At 34.5% G+C, this 23,378-nt stretch overlaps 1 protein-coding gene across 4 annotated transcripts in view; it reads left to right on the top strand.

The window, feature by feature from the left end:
- The window catches only part of EEA1 (early endosome antigen 1), a 122,969-nt gene that overhangs the window by 42,341 nt on the left and 57,250 nt on the right, over window positions 1–23,378 (top strand). For 3 of the 4 annotated variants that reach the window (XM_065934196.1, XM_065934198.1, XM_065934197.1), the window contains 8 exons: window positions 3,030–3,154; window positions 7,175–7,229; window positions 7,315–7,380; window positions 9,359–9,398; window positions 10,284–10,397; window positions 11,017–11,138; window positions 12,248–12,403; window positions 17,874–17,990. In XM_065934196.1, the coding sequence (XP_065790268.1) occupies window positions 3,030–3,154; window positions 7,175–7,229; window positions 7,315–7,380; window positions 9,359–9,398; window positions 10,284–10,397; window positions 11,017–11,138; window positions 12,248–12,403; window positions 17,874–17,990 (795 nt within the window). The remainder of the gene's footprint in view (window positions 1–3,029; window positions 3,155–7,174; window positions 7,230–7,314; window positions 7,381–9,358; window positions 9,399–10,283; window positions 10,398–11,016; window positions 11,139–12,247; window positions 12,404–17,873; window positions 17,991–23,378) is intronic. The other variant, XM_065934200.1, reaches the window with a different exon arrangement.

The following is a 23,378-nucleotide window of genomic DNA, read 5'->3' as shown; positions in this document are numbered from 1 at the left end:
ATCATAAATATCAAGTTAAGCTAAGTTCTTTGCTACAGTAGATTTGAGAAAGGATTACAGATAACTGAAAACTTAAGAGTAAGGAATTTAATGCTTTTATTCTTAAATCAGCTGTGTGTGTGTATGAGGGAGAGAGTCAGAGAGGGAGAGTTGGCGAGATGTTTGGAATGATTAAGGGAAATAAATATAGCTGGCTATTTTAGTGTTTTATTGTTGCTGTTTAACTGTTTGTAAGTTATCTAGCAACCTCAATTCCCATGAAGAAGTTTAGAAAAAATAAATAGAGGAGTCTCTTAATATCCAGAATTAGCATCGCAGAGTCCATGAACTAAAGATCATGCACTCGATTCACAGGACATCTTTCAGATACTCATTCTGAGGTTACTTTATATACTTTGTTTTAAGTGAGTGATGTGGTTTTAATAAAGTTTTCCCCCTTAATCTAGCCTTCCCATCCATGTCAGGCTAGGATTGTTAGAAATACTATGTGAGTAAGTTTTAAAAATAATTCTTGAAAGAAGAACAGGGTGTAAGAAAGATTAGAAAATGTGGGTACAGGAATTAGAGATTTGCCAAAATTAATACAGTGGAAGGCACCCATTCAATGATTAATATTTATGCTCTGGAACATTAAGCAAAGGTTTAATATCATCAGATTAAGAAGGTTGAGGAAGAGCATGTATATATTTTAGAATTATTTTTATCAGAAATGTCCTAAAATTGAAGATTTATTTAAACATGCCATGTCTAATCACATGGAAAACTCCCTTAGATGGAATATTTCTGCAGCTAAAAATGTATTATTGAATTTCTAAAACTTCTTTTTAGGGATGAATCAGTTCTTTCTGGAGTATTAACCTGGTAATATTTAGAAGCGTTAAGAAGGTATGACATACCTTCTTGTGATCATTAGCTTTTTGAAATCTTTTAACTATCTAGAGACAAAACCTGAAAGTAAAGACAAGAGTCAGAAAGCCAAAACTGTGAGGATTAAATAACATAATTGGGGTGTGGATTCCCTGAGGAACAGTATAATTTGCTTTTTAGTTACTAGCAAAAACTGAGACACAAGAGAAATGCCAAGCTAAATATTATAGGGGCTTATGTGCTGTTGCATTAAAAGCATGTTAACTAAGTGTGGTACTTAATTTACTGGGCAGAAGTTACAAGAATGCCCAAGAAATCTTTTAATATAGAGCCGTTATTAAACATGGTGGTAGATAACTGATGGCTTTCAAACAGGAGCGTAGCACCAGCTAGATTAATACAGACAGTGCTGAGCATCACGTGTCTCTGGATCCTAATGGCGTCATTCTGATGTTCAAAGGCGCATCCTCAGTGCCGCAGTCTTTGCTCAGTTTAGGTGTCCACAGGGGGTCCTTGCTTTCCTTCACCTGTAACAGTGCCCTTCGCTCTGGCTCTGTGGTCGGAACATACCTTTGTTTTCCAAATACAGCATGACTATATTTTATACCTCTTCTATAGCTTTGTTCATGCTCCCCTATTTGCTTAGAGTGCCTTTATTTTCTGACAAGTAAATTCCTATTTAGATCTATTTCTAGTGACTCATACAGACATATGTCAACATATACAGAAACACACATGTATGTGTGTCTGTGGGTTTTTGGGGCAGTATTAACTGCTTAATAGTCAGATTTGGATACTTCTCTTGTATTCCTATAGTTCTTTATATATACTTCTGTTATACCATTGTCTGATAATGTCATCCTCATTGAGCCTTGAATCTGCCATATAATGTGAATAAGTGATGTGAGGGTATGTTATTTGTATAGCACCCACAAAGGAGAAGAAGTAATGCATTTATTTTTAGTTTTTGTGTGTCTGGAATATTTATTATTTAGCTCAGTCTATCCCTTGGAAGGTTTTATAATCTGCAACCTGTTAAGCTTTTCTGTTTGTTTTTTTTTCCTGCAAAGTTATGCCCTGCTAGGTTCATTTGTATTTCATTAAATAGATACACAGAGTAGAAAGTATATGGTATGTTCAAAGTACTGCACTAGTGACTAGGGAAACACAGAATAGCTTTGTTGTGTTATATTATTTGTTGTTGTTGTTTGGTCTCTGAGTTGTGTCCCACTGTTTTGCCACCCCGTGGCCTGTGACCTGCCAGGCCCCTCTGTCCATGGGATTTGCCAGGCAAGAATTCTGGAGTGGGTTGCCATTTCCTTCTCCAGAGGGATCTTCCTGACACAGGGGTCAAAGCCACATATCGTGCATTAGCATTCAGATTCTTTATCACTGAGCCAGTCACGTGGGAAGCCTGATGGTAATGCTGGAGGAAAAAAGCAATATATGCAGAGGTGTAGAAGTGTGAGACACCATGATGTGTTCAGGGAAACATAGGTACTTTAGTATAGCTGAAGCATGTTGTATAGAGTAAAAGTGTCCTGAGATTACACTGGATGAGTCACTGGGGGACTGCAAATGTTGGACCTTATATGCCATAACCATATACTAAGTTTTTAAGATTTTATAGGACTGTTTATTAACTTTAAGCTTTTATAGTGTTAATCTTAGGTTAGCAAGGGATTTACTGATTAGCACATACTCTGTGGTAATTATGGGTTATTTATATTACCTTTTTTCCTCAGTGATCAGAATGCTTCATGTTCTTAGTTTTTTGGTTGTCATTCCTGTGCAGTAGATTGTAGCAGATATTGTTTTACTGTGGGAGATATATAGAGAGATGGAGGATCTGATGGCATGTCTTCTCAACTAGACTTCTAGGTTAGAGCTAACTTCTCAGAATACTGTAATATAGCCATTAATTTATTCAACCTAAAAGATGGTTTATAAGGGTCTTAAAAAATATTTTGTAAGCTGCAACCAGGATAGGCAGTGATGTACCTTTGCACAATACCAGAATTTAGGCTTTGCACTGTAAATTACAATTTACTTAATGGCATTGTTGGTATGAATGTTACATTTGACTACATTTCATAACATACGAATGATTATTTTGCAATACAAAATACTATTTTGAAACCTTTTGCTACCTCTTTCTGTAGGGTTTCATATGTCCGCAGTGTATGAAATCTCTTGGATCTGCTGATGAACTTTTCAAACACTATGAGGCAGTCCATGATGCTGGTAATGATTCAAGTCATGGAGGAGAAGCTTTGGCTTTGAAGCGGTACAGTATAATAGCTTTGAAGTGTAATGTAACAAATGCACGTGATAGCATTCTTTAATCATGAATACTTAGTTCTTGAAGAGTAGTGTGTTTATATTTTTTGATTTAAATCTACCTTCATTTAACATAGTTTTCATCTTTTATTGTTACAATTTACTCAATCCTTGATAAATAACGAGCTATACCAACATCTGTAGCATGTTTCAGATGTTATATTTTTAATAAAGATTGTGACTTTTTTTAAAAGGTTAAAGTATATTTAGCATATTCTGCTCATTAAAGAATGATATGCTTTGTTTAAAAATTTGTCTTTTGTGTTCACCAACATAACAGCAAACAAACAAACACATTCTGCCTCATAGCAGTTTTACCTGACCATTTTAACAATTAAACTAAAATATAATTACTTAGACTAGGATTCAGCAGTTAGCTTTGCTTTTGTTCCGTTGGTGAGAACTATTGTCTTAAATCCCCACTAAGGAAGGAAGCTTGATTTTATTCTGTTGCTGTGCCGTTGTGAGTAGTTGCTCAGTTGTGTCCTGACTTTGCCAGTACATGGCCTGCAGCACTTTCCTCTCCTTCACTATCTCCCGGTTTCATGTCTGTTGAGTTGGTGATGCTGTCTAACCATCTCATCCTCTGCCTTCAATCCTCCTGCCTCCAATCTTTCCTAGCATCAGGGTCTTTTCCAGTGAGTTGGCTCTCTGCATCAGGTGGCCAGAGTGTTGGAGCTTCAGCATCAGTCCTTCTAATGAATATTCAGGTTTGATTTCTTCAGAATTGACTGGTTGGATCTCCTTGCAGTCCAAGGGATTCTCAAGAGTCATCTCCAGCACTGCAATTAGCATCAATTCTTCAGCTCTCAGCCCTCTTTGTGGTCCAGCTCTCATATCTGTATCTGACTACTGGAAAAAACCATAGCTTTGGCTACATGGACCTTTGTCGGCAAAGTGATATCTCTGCTTCTAAATATGCTGTCTAGGTTTGTCATAGCTTTGCTTCCAAGGAGCAAGCGTCTTTTAATTTCATGACTGCAGTTACTGGCCACAGTGATTTGGAGCCCGCGAAAATAAAATGTGTCACTCTTTCCACTTTTTCCCCACCTATTTGTCGTAAAGTGATGGGACCAGATGCCATGATCTGACTTTTTTGAATGTTGAGTTTTAAACCATCCTTTTCACTCTCCTCTTTTGCCCTCATTAAGGGGCTCTTTAGTTTCTCTTCACTTTCTGCCATTAGGGTGGTATCATCTGCATATCTGAGGTTGTTGATGTTTCTCTTGGCAATTTTGATTCTAGCTTGTGATTCATCCAGCTTGGCATTTCACATGATGTACTCTGCATATAAGTCAAGTAAGCAGGGTGACAGTGTACAACCTTGACATACTCTTTTACCCAGTTTTGAACCAGTCCGTTTTCCCATGTCCAGTTCTAACTGTTGCTTCATGACCTGCATACAGGTTTCTCAGGAGGTGGGAAAGGTGGTCTGGTATTCCTATCTCTTTAAGAATTTTCCAGTTTATTGCGATTCACACAAAGGCTTTAGCATCATCAGTGAGGCAGATGTTTTTCTGGAATTCTCTTGCTTTCTCTGTGATCTAATGAATGTTGGCAATATGAACTCTGGTTCCTCTGCCTTTTCTGAATTCAACTTGTACATCTGGAAGTTCTTGGTTCATGTTCTTTTGAAGCCTAGCTTGGAGAACTTTGAGCATTACTTTGCTAGCATGTGAAATGAGTGCAATTGTCCGATAGTTTGAAAATTCTTTGGCATTGCCCTTCTTTGCAATTAGAATGAAAACTGACCTTTTTCAGTCCTGTGGCCACTTCTAAGTTTTCCAAATTTGTTGGCATATTGAGTACAGTGCTTTAATAGGATCATCTTTTAGGATTTGAAATAGCTCAGCTGGAATTCCATCACCTCCACCAGCTTTGTTCATAGTAATGCTTCCTAAGGCCCACTTGACGTCATACTCCAGGGTATCTGGCTCTAGGTGAGTGAGCACACCATCATGGTTATCTGGGTCATTAAGACCCTTTTTGTATAGAATACTACAGAAAAATAGTCTCTGCATATATGCAATATGCTTAATATCTGTGTACATATAAAGAAATGTATATAATTACATAAAAGAGCAGTTCTACATTGTCCTGTATCTTTTGTTTCTGTCTGTATCTATGGATTGTTTCTTATCATTGTAGATAATTATCTTATTCTTTTTAATGACTGCATGAAATTTTACCATTCTCCTGTTGACAAGTATTCAGGCTATTTCCAGTGTTTTGTACATATAAATGTTGTGGTGGTATCTGTCCCTGTGGACATATTGCTTGCATGTGTTTGAATGTATCTGGAAGATATAGTTCCAGAAATGGGATTTCTGGATAAAGTTTCCCTTTAAAACTTTGATAGATGTTTCCTAATTTTCTTTTGTCAATATCATAGACTGTTCGATCTGTTAAATGTTTCAGAAGATTTTCTTTGTTAGACAAGTTACTTTCAAAAATTTATTCAGTGGCACTTTTTGAAAGATTAATTGGAGTAACTGAGTGCACCCAATTAGAAGTTGAATTAAAATTATCTCCCTTGCAATTTCATTCAATTTAATATGAGCCATTCCTATATATTGTTATTAGTTCATCTCTTCATTGTTTTGTTTTTATACATGGAGTTGGTATATTAATAAAGAGTAGGGAAAACTTAAAACCTATACACACATTTTTATACACATATTAAGACCAAGATTTCTCCAGTTAGCCTGTGGTTTCTCCAAATTGGATAAGTTCATAGGCCCACGTGGGGGAGAGAGAGGGACGGGTGCGGACACACACAGAGAATAGAGGAATGAAAACTCATGAAAGTGTCATAGAAAGGCAAATTTTAAAAGACAAGAAAAAAGCAGGAATGTATTATCTAGTTTTACTTTGTATTCAGAGATTAAAGATGACACCTTAAAGTTTATCTCCATCATGAAGTGCTTCTAGGTAGAAGTGATCACTATCTTTATGCTTCTGTTTTCATTTCTTTGTAGAACTAATGGCCTGTTACTCTTCATGTGTTTTCTTCCCCCATTAAACTGAATGACTTGAGAGTCTGGCATAGACGAGTTCTGTTGAATAATGAATTCTTTGCGTCTGAATGGCTTTGAAAGGTAGAGGTTCCTTCTCTACTGTTAACCACGTTTCACAGGTGAAGCTGACTTCGTGTCTTCAGCCTACCTTCACTCCCATCCTAGAGAACAGTTTGCCTACAGTATGCCCCATTATGTTTTACTTTCTGATACGCTTTGTGCTGATGCGGACTCGGTCTGCTGCATCATTAGAACTGATCCCGTTCTTTCCCCTTTGTACTAGAATCGGTGCACGTGAGTATTCCCAGTCAGCTCACTGCAGTCTTCTACCCTGGCAGCCTGGATCAAGGAGAGTTCCTTTTTCTGCTGTTTATAATCCAAGAGGATAAGATATGTTCTTCATATCTAGGAGAATAATTGCAAATGTGTTTTCTCATGGAATCTCTGCTGCATAAGGGCTTCGAGCTGTCTGCTTGACCATTGTTTGTCAGACTATTAGAGGAGGGGAACAGAAGGTGAGGTTTTGACAGGAAAGAGCATTTCAGACTCAGGAAACAGCAAGGAGCCAGCATTGCTAGAGCTAAGTGAATGAGGGTGAGAGTGGTAAGGTAGGGATTAGATTGTGCAGATTCTTATGGTCCTTGTTAATGAGTTTAGATTTTATACTAACTGCAATAGGAAGCTGTTGACGCTTATTGCTGGTAAATTAACGGGAGACCTTTTGCTTTTGTCCCAGTACTTGACAGTTTTATTGTTTCCGTGATGTGTTCTTCCATTGATCAACAGTATGCTTAGGAATAAAATTATTTTCCCAAGAACTATATATATGCCACTAAATATAAAACCTTAGTATTTTTTTAAGAATTAGGAAACTAGCCATGATTCAATTCACTAGCCATGATTTGTTAAAGCAAATTAACCATTAATTCCTTTTTCCAATTTATGTTTAGAGATGATATAACACTACTCAGACAAGAGGTCCAAGACCTGCAGGCTTCACTTAAGGTAAAATAGAAATGATTATTCTTGTTTATTTTCAGTGTATCAGATAAGTAAAACCTTTGCTGATTAAAACCTTTTCTTTCTTTAGGAAGAAAAATGGTACTCAGAAGAATTAAAGAAAGAATTAGAAAAATTTCAAGGGCTGCAGCAGCAAGTAATTGCTTTTAAATACTTAAAGTGTGTTATTGGTTGTTCATTTTCATTGTTTTAAATTAAGTATAATGCTTTTTTGTAAACAAGTGGCATGATATGAATAGCTTCCTAATTGTTTCTCTGTGCTTAGTAGCCTTTGTATGTATGTATGTATCCTTTGAAATTCAAATGAATACAAACCAATATAACTAATATATGGAAAGCTCAGATGTAACTCCTTAAAAGTGCTTGGGCCTGGTGCACTGGGAAGACCCAGAGGGATCGGGTAGAGAGGGAGGTGGGAGGGGGGATCAGGATGGGGAATACATGTAACTCCATGGCTGATTCATGTCAATGTATGACAAAACCCACTGCAATGTTGTGGAGTGATTAGCCTCCAACTGATAAAAATAAATGAAAAAAAAAAAAAAAAGCAATAGGAAAATTAAAAAAAGAAGAAGAATCTCAAAGAAAAAAAAAAGTGCTCCATTAAGAATCATTTACCTATGGGACTTCCCTGAAGTGGTTAAAAACTCTGTGCTTCCACTGCAAACAGCGCAGGTTAGATTCGTGGTCAGGGAACTAAGATCCCACATGCTACAGTGCAGCCAAAAGAATCATTTACCTATGGATTTTTTTTTTTCATACCAGGCCACATTATTCTTATTTTCTGACAATACATGTAAGTGGTTAAAAAATACAGGTTCAAACAATAGTGAAACACTTCAAAGTACTTGTGTTTGTGACAAATTGGAAATCACTAAAATGTCTATTAGTGGGGAAAGAACTATTATTAACTGCTTGTAGTTTATATTAGTGGTGATTGTTTGAAAGCATGGGAAAACTGTTGTATTCATGTTAGATTTCAAAAGACAAATATTGTGTCTTTGTACACAGATGTGTACATACCATACAACTTTAACTTCATAAAAATAATATATACAGAAAAGAACAAGAAAATCACTGTAGTATCCAAAGTGGTTATTTTGAGTGATTTCATTTGATATTTCAGATTCATTATATGTAATGTTCTTTAATGTATTTTCTAAAAAAAAGTTTTAACATATTATGATTTTTATACTAAAGTTATTTTGACTTTTATATGAACATTATGTAAAAAATCATAGAATGATGAATTTTACCAAATATATATATAGTTTTCATTTCTGTGAATAAAAATGACACCCTTTAACAATAGCTTTAATACTTTTATAAAATACTTAGTGATCCCTCTGCACATTATCTTAGCACATTAAGACAGCACATGACATCTTAGCACGTGACTCCCAGTCGTCTTTGCCTTTTTGTCTTTTCCCCAAAATTTGTCATTTGGATTAGAAAAGAAAAATAAATGGATAACAAGATATCAGTCTTATTACTACTCAGCTTCTATAATTGAAGGTGCATTAAAAGAGAGTTTTAGTAATCTAAAATACTTAACAGTTCACCTACTCATGTTTTAGGTAGATGCCATTAACAATCAAACATGTGCTGTATTAATATTATTTTCTGTACTTGAAAACACAGGAAGTTGTTTACTACATTTGAGATGACTATTTTACCTTTATAGTAGAGACTTCCCAGATGACACCAGTGGTAAAGAACCTACCTGCCAATGCAGGAGACATAAGAGACGTGGGTTTGATCCCTGGGTTGGGAAGATCCCCAGTAGGAGGGCATGGCAACCCATTCCATTGTAATAACTTATGTTATTACTTAATTTATGGAATTTAAGATGCCATGTTGGTAAAGCTCATGAAAATTTAGTATGTTAACAAACTCTTAGAGGCAGTGAGCTGCAGTTAAATTATTATGCCAGATAGCCTAGTGGTATCTTAGACATCTAGAAGGATGTAAGCAGGCCAAAATTTGATTTTCATTAAAATCTTGCCACTTAGCTGACAGAATCTATTTCAGAGATTTTTTTTTCACATTGACAATTGTAACAATATAGTCTTTTCCTTTTAATACATTTGTTTATGTTTTTTGTTTTCATTGAGGAGTCCAAACCTGATGGATTAGTGGCTGATTCATCAGCAGGTAACTTTACTTAAAGCTGTTTTTTTTCATTTTTCTTCTTTGTCATCCCTTTTTTACTTCTTTCTTTTCCTCTGATGCTTGCTACATGAATTTTGTTTTATGGTTTTACTTCATGGCACTGAAACAGTGAAGCTAACGGTCATATTCTAGGTTGAGAGTGTTTACCTGTGAACTTTGTAATTTAATCAGTCATTGAAATCTTAATCTATTATAGTTCATTATATTCTGAAGTTACACACTTTTGAAATATTACATTAATATGGTGGTTAATGAAAGTTTAGATCTATATTAAACAGTGATGTACTTTTTTTCCTCTTGAAATTAAAAAAAAACGAGATTAGCATCTTTGTAATGAACTTTAACTGGAGGAGTGCTCAATGAATAATAAAAATGATATTTTGAGATTAGCTGTTATGTTTAATGTCTCTCTGAAGTTCCTTTATGAGAATGAAGTAGTAAGAACTGACTGCATATTTTAATTGATTATTTTATTTAAGACCTTGATTGTTCTTAAGACATTTCTAATTTCAAAACATTTCATCAGAGGCACAAAATACATTTTTTGGTCAGTTGACAGATACAGAAAAGTAACTGTGAAATGTGAAATTAGAATACTCTTTAAACAAATATTTATAAATATTTTAGGTATGATTGCTAAATATTTCTTTCATTTGTTTTACACGTTTGTAAACTTTGGCTTGGGCCTTAAATGTGTTGGCTGTGGTTCTTTTTTTTAGATATGATTAATTCTTAAAATGTGAGCATACTCTACTTGTAATTGGTTAGTAGATTATGTTGATTGTCTTTAACTCCTACAATGATTATAAGTAATAACAGTTTAGGAAATGTAATTCACATTGTATTTGAATAACTACTTTTCTATAGAACTACAGTCTTTGGAACAACAATTAGAAGAAGCCCAAACAGAAAATTTTAATATTAAACAAATGAAAGATTTGTTTGAACAGAAAGCAGCCCAACTTGCCACTGAAATTGCAGGTAAATTAATTCAGAATTTTTTTTATCCAGTAAATCAGTCTCATTACCTTTTTGCCATTGTATTTTGTATAGATAAGCATTGTATTTTAGTGTGATTAAAGCATTTGTTATATAGACTATTGTGATGATTACTGGCATTTAATGATAAGAGTTGCTGTGTAAGTTATTTTAATTGTTCTCCAACTTCCTCCATTTGAAGAACTGATTTTCCCTGTAAAATTCTTCTTGAATTTTAGAGAAGATGAATTTTTGAGGTATGCTTAAAGATTGACAAGTAACATTTTGAAGAAGTTAAATGGTATAGACTTAACATTTGGTTATGCTAGGAATTGCATGTAATTTTTTCATCTACATGCTTTTAGGTAAAATATTATATGTGATTGAGTATACATTAAAATGCTAATTTAGTAATTGAGTGGATTTTATGTAGACAAAGACATTTGATCATTTATCATTGAATATTATCAGAAGTATAATTTTATTGTGTACATTTATGGTTATTAAAGGAATGTGAATTTGAATTAGAGTGATATTTAGATAGGCACTGGATATACAAGAATTTATAACTTATCTTCTCTAGAATTAACGGCATGTCATCTATGTAACTGTCTTTAATTAGATATAAAGTCAAAATATGATGAAGAAAGGAGTCTTAGAGAAGCTGCCGAACAGCAAGTGACACATCTAACAGAAGAATTAAACAAAGAAGCAGCTATGATTCAAGATTTAAAGACTGAACTGGTAACCATTTATTAGAATGTACCTTATTTGAAATGGATAAATGAAATACATATGCTGATGAAACATTTTTAAAAGTATAGAATGGAGGAAAATTAAAAAAAATTCCCTGTAGTTTTACCACTTACATATATATATATATATAGGTGTGTGTGTGTGTGTACACTATAGGTGATTTTTTAAAGTAAGAATGGAATTTTATGATACATTATGACATTAACATTTTTTATTGTTTTTGTTTTAATGTCACCTGTCATTTTTGGTAGTTTCCATATCAGCTTCTCTGATCTTACCATTCCTTGAACTTTAGTTTTGTAAATCCATCTAGGACACTTCTAAAAGGAGAAGAGGGCAGCAGAGGGTGAGATGGTTAGATAGCATTACCAACTCACTGGATGTTAATCTGAGTAAGCCCCGGGAAATAGTGAAGGACAGGGAGACCTGGCGGGCTGCTGTCCATGGGGTCGTAAAGAGTTGAACACAACCTAGTGACTGAACAACAGCCACAAGGACTCTTCTAATTGCATTTCCAGCTTTCATTTCAAATTCAACAAGTGTAACATTAAGTCACCATGTTTCTGTCATTGTTGCCATATGTTTTTAATCCTCTCCCCAGGCTTAACAATCTTGGATCTGTCCTTGCTTCCTTTCTGTCCTTTATTACCATGCAATAAACATATGAAAATGCGAATCAATTAGATACAATCTGCAGCAAACCCTAATTATGTTTATATCTGCTCCTTCATTTTATTACCAGTTTCATAGGATAAAAAAATGAAGGGATTTAGCATTAACAAGTGATTGTTATTTTAAGTGGGTGTAGTTTGTGAAGGAAAGCAAAGCAGTTAAAGCACTAAGAATAATTGTATATTTGCTATTTTGTACCTTGAGTGGTAATACTGTAAATATGAGAGAGAGAGCTCTTATTTAGCTCTATGAAAAAAGGTTAAAGATTGTTGGGGGAAAACATTTGTGTTCAATGTTTGGAATCTAGTAATTGATGTTAGAAGATTGTTTTATTTTATTTCTTAGTAGTAAAATTATTTTAAAAATGTCTGTTCACTAAACAGTTTCACTGTTTTGTTTTTTAACTAAAATGTGTTGCTTCACAGCTTCAGAGACCTGGAATAGAGGATGTTGCTGTGTTAAAGAAAGAACTGGTCCAAGTTCAAACACTAATGGATAACATGACCTTGGAACGTGAGAAAGAATCCGAAAAACTCAAAGACGAGTGCAAAAAGTTACAAACAGAATATACTAACTCAGAGGTAATGAAATTTAGTGCACTTAAATAAGACTGATGTTAACTTGTTTAATATGCACTGTTGAGTAACGCCAGCATTTTTCTGAGTGACTCAAACACTACTTGCCTTTCTTTCATCTGGTCTCAATAATATCTGTATATAGTCACTATGGGCTGATAATATTTTTGTCTTTGCTTTATAAAGTTGGACACTTAGAGAAGAATGTTTGCATAAAGGAGTATTACTCTGTTTAATAAATAATGTATATTGTGGAGAAATATTTAAATTTGCTCCAGATTAATAAGTAGTAATGTATTTCAATTTGGTAGGGGTAAAGGAAGTATGATTTCGTTTTCTTCATTTGTATTACTTATGTTGCTTAGAAAAAATATTTAAGACTTATTACCTATTAGACTTGGTTTTCATTTATCAATTATTCAGTTATGTGGTTGAAGGAAGTCTTAATTAGACTAGGAGTTCCCTTTATAGGTCTCTGATAAGTGATCTACAACTCTTGCTATGTGTTGTAGGGGTTGCATATATTTCTTCCTTAAGTCTGCCATTCCATTGAGTTGGCATTTGTTTCCCTATAATTTACAATAACTGGTTCCAGTTCTCAAATATTACACAGAATAAGTTGTTCTTTTCCACATCAAATATTTGATGACTGTTCATATTTACTCTGAATTTTCTTCTCTTCTAGGATAAACATTCTTAGTTCTTTTATTTATTACATGACTTTTGCCTGTCAGTCCCTTATATAATTGTCAGCATATGAGAAGTTCTAGGATATATAGTAAATATATTTGCTTAAAAATGCTGGCATTTGTCTTTCTTACTGTATCATAGGCGGTATTTTTATTATAGCTACTACTGTGTATAGTTCTTAAGCTCCCTTATATGATATAGACCTGTGTTTTCCATGTTTTCAGTTTGAAAGTGAAGTTATAGTGACATTTCAACTTGCATCTCAGATTTTTTCAGCCACTATTCATAATTATTAATGAGCTATGGAGTATAAATGTTATAGATAATCCATCTGTTCCTTTTATCACTTTCTCCTATGTCTTATCAGTGGAGGATTGGTGAAAGTTTATGGGTACAACACACGTAGGCATGTGAGTCTTTGTAATGGTTAACATTTCAAATTCTCAAGTTGAGGAACTTTAGGTGCAGATTTCCCAAACATGATCTTTGTAGCCCAGTAATAAAAGTCCCACAAATTTTCAAATAATTTTAGGTAGTTCATGAACTTATCAAAGCCAATAAAAATCTCCTAATGTGTAATCTAGGAGAGGCTGAATCAGAGAAGTTTCATGGGAAAAAAATCCCATTTAATTGCTAGGTTAGAAATTTCTTTTAACCCTGTAAGTTAAGTATTAAATTTGTTTTATATTTAAGGAATCTGGGCTTCAATGAGATTAAATAACTTGTTCAAGTTCATGCGCCTAATGTAAAGAAGCTAGGATTAGAACTCAAGTTTATCTTGAAGCTCATGTCTTTCTGTATCATGTCATGTCCCATTTTTGGTGGTCTGGTGATTGTGTTAGAAGTAAATTTGTGTTATTAATCATAAACTAATGCTTACTGTTATTACTTTTTGCATTTTGACATACTGTATATTTGTATTGAGTATAACTTAAAATACTTTGGAGTTGTGTCCCATACCATATCCATATGAGAAAATGACTGTCTAAATATTCCATCTCATTTGTTTTTTACTGTGTTTTTAGCTTCTACTTACTCCTTAGTATATGGTGTGTATTTTATTAAAATTCAGTTTTATTTATTCTCACTTATGTGTGTTAGTGAATAATATAACCTAAAAACTAAAAGAAAAAAAATATTTTATGTATTACTGCTTTTCTGAACCTAAACAATGATATCAGAAATAAAACAGTAAAAGGAATTAAAGAAGCTAAAAATGCAATGATTTGTTTTCTATTTCTAGTCAAGGTTCAAGGTACATAATCTGATATATATTGTTAAGTATGTTCCATTCCTTTCATTAAAAATATAACTTAAGAATTTGTTGTCATTTAAAAAATCTATTTTGAAAAGCATATGGAAAAATAACTCAGTCTAAAACATTTTAAAGTATTTTAAAATAACTTTTCTTTAGGTCAGAAATTAAGGTTAATAAAAATATTATTCCTATAAATCTGCATTATTAAAAATGTCAGAGCTGTAACTAACATATATTTGGTCTTGTCTTTAATGGAAATGATTTTGATGAATTTTATTTATATTCCAAATATCTTCATTTGAATCCTAATTTTTAAAACTAAGAAGGTTACAAAGAGATGGAATAAATATTACATTCATTCAGGGTTATTAAAGAGAGCATTTAAATGTCTTTAAAACTTGCTAGTGTAAGTGATCAGATTAAGTGTTTGTACTTTTTATTGTATGTTCAGTGTGTACTTCTGTCAGTTTTGTTTCCCATGTTTCATCCATCATTTTATTTTTTCTGCTTTCTAATGGAGATGCTTAAACTTGAGGTAATGTCTTTATGGAAGACTTTTCATATTAGTACTGTTTTTAATGTAGTACCTTCTAGCACCATATGGCAATTTTGTGTTAAGACAACCTCAGAACTTCAAAAATATGCTTCTTTCTGTTTTATTAATCAAGCCAAATTTTAGCCATCTTTAAAATGATTATTTACTAAAAGTATTTGGCCATTAGGACAATAACTATAATCCTAAAGCACTAGCAGGAAGTTTTGAAATAGCCTTCCTTAATTATTTTGTAACTTGAAATGTTTTAGTAAAAATTCAATGTTAAATTCGGTAATGTGGCTTCAAGGAAATGCACATTATTTTATAGGGTCTTATATATTTGTTTCCATGTGCAGAGATACTGTGCAAGTATCTGTTAACTTCTGGGAGAATCACTCCTCTCTTTAGTGAGTATTTTTTGAATGCCTGAGTGACAGCAGCTAGTATACATGTGGGAAATAGAATAGTGAATATGATACAGTGCCTGCTCTCATAAAGCTTATATTCCTTTTGGAAGCCAAACAATGTGAAATAAATCAACTCACAATAGAAAGTCAGCTAATCCTAAGTGCTATGAGGAAGAACAAAGCAGGATATGGGCAGTAGTGGGGCTGGCAATAATGTGGATCAGTTTTAGACAGGATGATCAGGGAAAGGTATCCTCAAGGAGGATCCATGGGAGAAGAATGGAGTAAGCAGGAAGCAGAGTGAAGAACTGGGAGCAGCATTCCCAGGAGGAAGGAGTGCAGGTGCTAAAGCCTTCTGGACACGGATGAGCTTGTCCTGTCCACTAGTGAGGACTGTCTGTGTGGCTTGCAGAACCTTCTTTGTAAATTTCACCTAAAGTGGTATCTCAATAGTGAGTGTATTTCCTTAGAAATTTTGTCTTTCTTCAATCTTAATTTTTTAAAAATAGAGCTATAATACATGATCATTGTAAAAAGTTAAAATGACTCAATATACAGTAGAGAGTGAAAGCTTCCTGTGATTCATTCCTCTTTCTTCTCTTACCCATAACTAAAATTTATCTTTAGGTGTATACTCTTCCTACATCTTTCTTTTTTATCCTTGAGTAAACTAAAAAGTTTTAAGTGCTTGCTTTTGTATTTTTAAAAATTCAAGTTAAAAAATATGTATTTAGTGTACAACAGATACATTGTAAGATATAACAAATAATTTTGGATACATTTGCTTTACATTTTCTTTAGTTTCTTTTGCATGTTGGAATTCATCAGCAGAATAGATACTGGATATATGTTATACATGGTTAATCTTATAATCTTTAATGTGGAATCATGATATTTTAATGAAAAATACTCAAAATTTGCATTTTAGTACATACTTGTTTATTATATGTGAAAAATTCTAGTAATTTCTTTGATAAGATAGAAGTAGAGATTTAAATATAATTTTTCTTGTGATAGGTGATTAAAGCATAGTAATTTAAAGTAGCTGGATTGTTCCTGATATTTTCATTACCATCCATAATGTTAATAGAGAATAATTCTAAGATTCAAAGTTGTTAGTCATAGCAATTTAAAGTAAACTCCTAATACATTTCAAGGTTACACAGCCAGTTTAAGACAGAGCATTAAGATACACTTTAACTTGAACACAGTTGAAAATACTTGAATATTTAAGCATTTCCTTCTTTGAAATATGTTTTATATACATGTTTTCCTTAAAATGTCAGGCCATGAACATATCTCAGACATGTTGCCATTACCAAAAATATTTTTGAAACCTTAAAATTTTTGAAAATATTTTGAGGTCAACCCTTTTGTTGACCTCAAACCTCTTTGGAAAACACTCAAAACACTGATTTCAGTTATTTATGGTTATTAAAATAAACCCAAATGATTGTTCAATTAGGTTACCTTGTTTACTAGTTTTGTTTCTAAAACTTTATACCTTCATCCATTTACAGTGGATTTCATCTTACTACAGTGAGAATCCTTGAAACAACAACAAAAATATGCCACAAATCCTAGAGCAAAAGATCACTTGGCATTAATTAGTGGCTTTCTTAGATTTTTTCCTTGTACTCATTTGTAATATACAAAAGTACCCATTTGTAATATACAACATAGGTAATGCTGATGTGTTTATTAAAAAAAATTAGATTTATTGTGTTCATGTTATAAAATTTATTTACTAATGAAGAATATAGACAATGAAGATAATTGTAACATTAGGAATGTAAAAAGTAAACCTGATAAGCAATATTAGAAATACAGAGGTCTCTTATTAACATCACTTTCAGGAAAACAAGTCGCCCACTTTTTAGTGGTTGAAGCTTTCATATATAATAAGTTTGTATTTCCAGGTTCTTTGGTTATCTTTCTCTTACCTTACTTATTAAATGATTAACCCATTGTTTTAATAATAGACATTAATTTTCATTTAAAAAATGGTAAACACATTAAAGCAAATTGCCCAGCTATTATCCATGATCAGAGAGAGATCCAGGTCAATGAAACTATATATAACTTCTGTTTGACAGCTTCTTTGGCCAAATATTTTCTATTACAGTAAAAGTAAATAAATGATTAGCCACCTTCAAAGGTAATTCTGTGTTGGTTGTTTGCATTTAACGTGATTTTGAAATGTGCTATAGAAGTTGAGAGAAAATGTAGACATAACTTGCATATCTTTTTTAAATTGAGAAGGATTAAATTATAGAATTTAAAGCCAGTAAGTTTAAGTTTGCAGTTTGCTGTTTCAGACACATAAAATAGGATGCCAACTTTTCATTTCATGTATTATTAAATAATGAAGTTGTAAAGTTTTGGATACATTTTGAAAACTAATTTTCAGCCAAAAAAAGATGTGGGGAAGCAGTAGGGGTAGTAAGGTAAAAAAAGAATCAAGTTGAAATTTCTAAGATTATTAAAGTTCAGTGACAACAGTGACAAAAATCTATGTAATCTTAAAACCTCGGGTGCTTCCATTTCCCTTTTTATTTTAGTTTTCTGAATTTTCTTCCTGTCTAGGCCATAATAAGCCAGCTGAGGAGTGAACTTGCCAAAGGCCCGCAGGAAGTTGCTGTGTATGTGCAGGAACTACAGAAACTTAAAAGTTCAGTTAATGAGTTAACACAAAAAAATCAGGTGAGAATGTAAAAACTACATATAACGGTGAATTGATTTTATAAATTTTAAATTCTAATCTTGTGTATGTTATTTATATATTGGTGCAGTACAGTATGGCTTATTTTGTGTTGTTTATTTTTTATTGCTATTTACATTCACATTGTTATGCAACCAACTTTTTTCATCTTGTAAAACTAAACTCAGTTATTATTAAACAACTCCCCATTTACTGAATCTCTGCCCCAAACTCCTTCTGCTTTCTATATCTATGAATTTACTATTCTAAATAACTCATATGAGTGAAATCATACAGTATTTGCTTTTTGTGCTTGGCTTATTTCACATAGGATATTGTTCTCAAGGTTCATTCATGTTACAACATGTGTCAGAATTTCCTCTTCTTAAGGTTATATTACACTTTATGTATATATCATGTTATCTATCTGTTGCTTCCTTCTTTGTGCTCCTTCTTTTGTGGATAGAGCTGTTTTGAACATGGGTATACAAATATCTATTTGAGATCCTGCTTTCAGTTCTTTTGAGTAGATACCCAGAAGTGGAATTGCTGGATCATACTAGTAATTCTATTTTCAATTTTTTGAAGAAGTCATCATACTGTTTGCCATAGTGGCTGTTTCCTTTTAAATTCCCATCAACAGTGAACAAGGATTAAACATCTTCACATCCTAGCCAACATGTTATTTTCTGTTTATCATCTATTTTTTTTTAAAATAGTAGTCATCCGACAGAGTGCTAAGGTGATACTCATCATGATTGATTTGCATTTCCCTAATGATTAGGATGCTTGAGCATCTTTTCATATGCTTGTTGGCTGTATGATTTTAATTGGGTTGTTCATGTTCTTGATGTTGAGTTGTAAGAGTTCTTTATATGTTTTTAATATTAACCCTTTAATCAGATACATGGTATGCAAATATTTTCTCATTTTTTAGGTTGCCTTTTCACTCTGTCGATTGTGTCCTTTTATAAAGGAAAAAACAGTCCTATTTGTTTCCTCTACTCTCAGTACTATACTACATACAGCTTCACTTCTGATATCAGATGTTTAGATGTTCCGTATTTCAGCAGTTCTGTAACACCAGCTGTGTGTCCTACCATTTAACTCAATTCTTACTATTTACCTGGAGCTAGTATTCTTGCCTGGAAAATCCCATGGACGGAGAAGCCTGGTAGGCTATAGGCCATGGGGTCGCAAAGAGTCGGACACGACTGAGCGACTTCACTTCACTTCTTCAGCATCACATTCTATGGATTAAGGGTGACGTCCTGTAGAGCTGTGCCTGAGCACCCCTGAACCTCCCTCCCCAACACATCCCAGTTCAGATACCAATTGAAGTCCAGCTTGTTACTTGTACTTCTAACCAACTGGTTGTAAATGAGCGGTTCCCAATTCTCAGCCTCCCGTTCAATTAATTTGCTAGAGTAGCTCTCCCAAAACTTGGGAAGAGTTTTTACGTTTTACTTACTAGTGCTGTGCTGTGCTTAGTCGCTGAATCATGTCTGACTCTTTGCAATCCCATGGACTGGAGGCTGCCAGGCTCCTCTATCCATGGGGATTCTCCAGGCAAGAATACTGGAGTGGGTTGCCATGCCTTCCTCCAGGGGATCTTCCAAACCCAGGGATTGAACCCAGGCATCTTGCATTGCATGTGGATTCTTTACCATCTGAGCTACCAGGAAAGCCCATGAATACTGGAGTGGATAGCCTGTCCCTTCTCCAGTGGATCTTCCCGATCCAGAAATCGAGCCAGGGTCTCCTGAATTGCAGGTGGATTCTTTACCAGCTGAGCTACTGTGGTACTTACTGAACTACTTACTCGAGTACTGGCTTACTATAAATGACTAACTTAAAAACAGTGAGATGGAAGAGATGGGTAAGGCAAGATATGTGGGGAAGTGTTTGAAGCTTCTATGCTCTCTTTGGGTGCTCTCCATGTGTTCACTAACTTGGAACGTCTCAAAACCCTTTCTTTCCCTACGTGGGCATGAATCTTTGACCACTGGTGATTAATTCAGCCTTTTGCCCCCCTTCCCTCCTTGAAGGTCAGGGTGGGACTGAAAGTTCCAACCCTTTCTTGAAGGTTGGTTCCCCTGTCAACCAACCCCCATCCTTTGGGATTTCTAAAAGATCTCATTAATACAAACTCAGAGGTGGTTGTAAAGGGCTTCTTCTGACTAACAAAGGATATCTTTCTTGCTCATAGGGAATTCCTGAGGTTTAGGAGCCTGGATTCAGAAATGGGGACCAAGGCCAATATCACACATTTGATACACAGAAGTTTTAAATTTTATATAATCTAGTTTATCTATTTTCACTTTTGTTGCTGAGCTTTTGGTGTCATATCCAAGAAGTCATTGCTAAACTCAGTGTCTGAAAGCTTTTCACCTGTTTTCTTCTAATAGTTTTATAGTTTTAACTTAGGTTTAGGTCTTTGACCCATTTTGAATTATTTTTTTAAAGGTAAGGGTCAGTTTTATTCTTTTGCATATGAAAATCCAGTTTTCCTAGCACCATTTATTGAAAGGAGTGAGTATCCTTCCCTTACTGAATGATCTTGGCACGCTTGTTGAAAATTGTTTGACCGTGTATGTGAATGTTTATTTCTGGGCTCTTTATTTTTATTCTTTTGGTCTATATATCTTTCTTTATGTCAGTACCACATTGTTTTGACTACTTTATTTTTCATTAAGTTTTGAAGTCAGGAACTGTGAGACCTCCAACTTTGTTCTTAGTCTGTGTTGTGTAAAGTTAATATTTTCCACCTTGTTTCTTTAAAGATGAGCAACAGATAATAGTTTTGGAGGTAGGGCAGATGTTAGTATTAATTTATTTCACCCATGTCTTTACTTTTTGGTGCCAGAGGAAAGGGAGTTATTAAATCTTTTTAGTCAAAAGTATTGTAAATTTGTTAGCTTTGCCTTAACAGCTTAATTAAATAACAGGACAGATGGATTGTCATATTTGCTTTTTCATTTAAACTGTTGTGATATATTTGAAGTGTGTTAAAATTTAGTCTAACTGATATGTAGTGTAGTTGGAAAAGGGAGGCCTATCTTAATAGCCTTTTCAGATAATTGTAGCTATAATTGTTTGATACTACACTGAAACCAGATAAAGTATAGTTTCTCAAAAGTTAATTTCAATGTAGAATCTGAAACGATATCAGGGCAGTTTTTGTACTTTGTAACATTAAAATTTTTTCTTCTATCTTAACTTTGGAGTGGGTCTTTCCTGGGCATGATTTTGTAATATGCATTAGTCATGTGGAAAATATTGGTTCACTGAATTATGCAAATTTTTCCCAAATATTAACACATTTCATTGTATTATGGTGGCTTAGTTGCTCAGTTGTGTCCAACTCTTGCGGCCCCATGGGCTGTAGCCCCCCTAAGCTCCTTTGTCCATGGGATTTCCCAGGCAGAAATACTGGAGTGGGTAGCCATTTCCTTCTCCAGGGAATCTTCCTGGCCCAGAAATCATACCCACATCTCTTGTGTTGCAGGCAGTCTCTTGCATTGCAGGCAGATTCTTTACCAGCTGAGCCACCAGGGAAGGCCATTTCATTGTATAATAAAACGCATATCACATTTGTCAGTATCACCATCAATCTCAGAATATGCACTTATTCTTATATTTAAAAGTATAAGAAGTGTCAAGCTCATGGTGATGGATGCAAGTTTTCTAAAATTCTAAACTTCCTTTGAAAGCTTGAATTTTATCATTGGCAGTCAGTACTGTCAGTTCTATCCTTCCCATATGGTTGGTCATTCTTGTTGTTACATTCTTTACATTAAAAATGGTGTTTCATAGAAAAAAACAACTAACTCTGTTGACAACTATATTATTTGGTATGCAGCAAAAGTGACACATATATACTTCCTATTTATTCACACACTTTTTTCTTTTTTCTTGCTATTTCAAGTACTGGAGCTACAAACATTCACATAAAAATCTCATGCATTTGTGTAAGAATTTCTATTGTATACCCTTATGTGAAATTGCTGGGTTATGAGCTATATATGTGCTCAAATTTACTCGGCTATCCCAAGTTCAGTTCAGTTGCTCAGTCATGTCTGACTCTTTGAGACCCCATGAACCGCAGCACGCCAGGCCTCCCTGTCCATCACCAACTCCCAGAGTCCACCCAAACCCATGTCCATCGAGTCAGTGATGCCATCCAACCATATCATCCTCTGTCATCCCCTTCTCCTCCTGCCCTCAATCTTTCCCAGCATCAGGGTCTTTTCCAGTGAGTCAGCTCTTCACATCAGGTGGCCAAAGTATTGGAGTTTCAACTTCAATATCAGTCCTTCCAATGAACACACAGGAATGATCTCCTTTAGGATGGACTAGTTGGATCTCCTTGCAATCTGAGGGACTCTCAAGAGTCTTCTCCAACACCACAGTTCAAAAGCATCAATTCTTCAGCGCTCAGCTTTCTTTATAGTCCAACTCTCACATCCATACATGACCACTGGAAAAACCATAGCCTTGACTAGATGCACCTTTGTTGGCAAAGTAATGTCTTTACTTTTTATTATGTTGTCTAGGTTGGTCATAACTTTCCTTCCAAGGATTAAGCGTCTTTTAATTTCATGGCTGCAATCACCATCTGCAGTGATTTTGGAGCCCCCCAAAATAAAGGCAGCCACTGTTTCCCCATATATTTGCTATGAAATGATGGGACCAGATGCCATGATCTTAGTTTTCTGAATGTTGAGCTTTAAGCCAACTTCCCCACTCTCCTCTTTCACTTTCATCAAGAGGCTCCTTAGTTCTTCTTCACTTTCTGCCATAAGGGTGGTGTCAGCTGCATATCTGAGGTTATTGATATTTCTCCCTGCAATCTTGATTCCAGCTTGTGCTTCATACAGCCCAGCATTTCTCATGATGTACTCTGCATATAAGTTAAATAAGCAGGGTGACAATATACAACCTTGACGTACTGCTTTCCTATTTGGACCCAGTCTGTTGTTCCCTGTCCAGCTCTACCTGTTGCTTCCTGACCTTCATACAGGTTTCTCAAGAGGCAGGTCATGTGGTCTGGTATTCTCATCTCTTTCAGAATTTTCCACAGTTTATTGTGATCCACAGAGTCAAAGTCTTTGGCATAGTCAATAAAGCAGAAATAGATGTTTTTCTGGAACTCTCTTGCTTTCTTGATGATCCAGTGGATGTTGGCAATTTGATCTGTGGTTCCTCTGCCTTTTCTAAAACCAGCTTGAACATCTGGAAGTTCATGGTTCACGTATTGCTTAAGCCTGGCTTGGAGAATTTTAAGCATTACGTTAATAGCGTGTGAGATGAGTGTAATTGTGCGGTAGTTTGAGCATTCGTTGGCATTGCCTTTCTTTGGGATTGGAATGAAAACTGACCTTTTCCAG

Source organism: Muntiacus reevesi, chromosome 4 (genome assembly GCF_963930625.1).
Source record: "Muntiacus reevesi chromosome 4, mMunRee1.1, whole genome shotgun sequence".
Classification (NCBI taxonomy): domain Eukaryota; kingdom Metazoa; phylum Chordata; class Mammalia; order Artiodactyla; family Cervidae; genus Muntiacus; species Muntiacus reevesi.
Note: the sequence above shows the minus strand (reverse complement) of the source record. Positions and strands in the feature narration are given on the sequence as shown.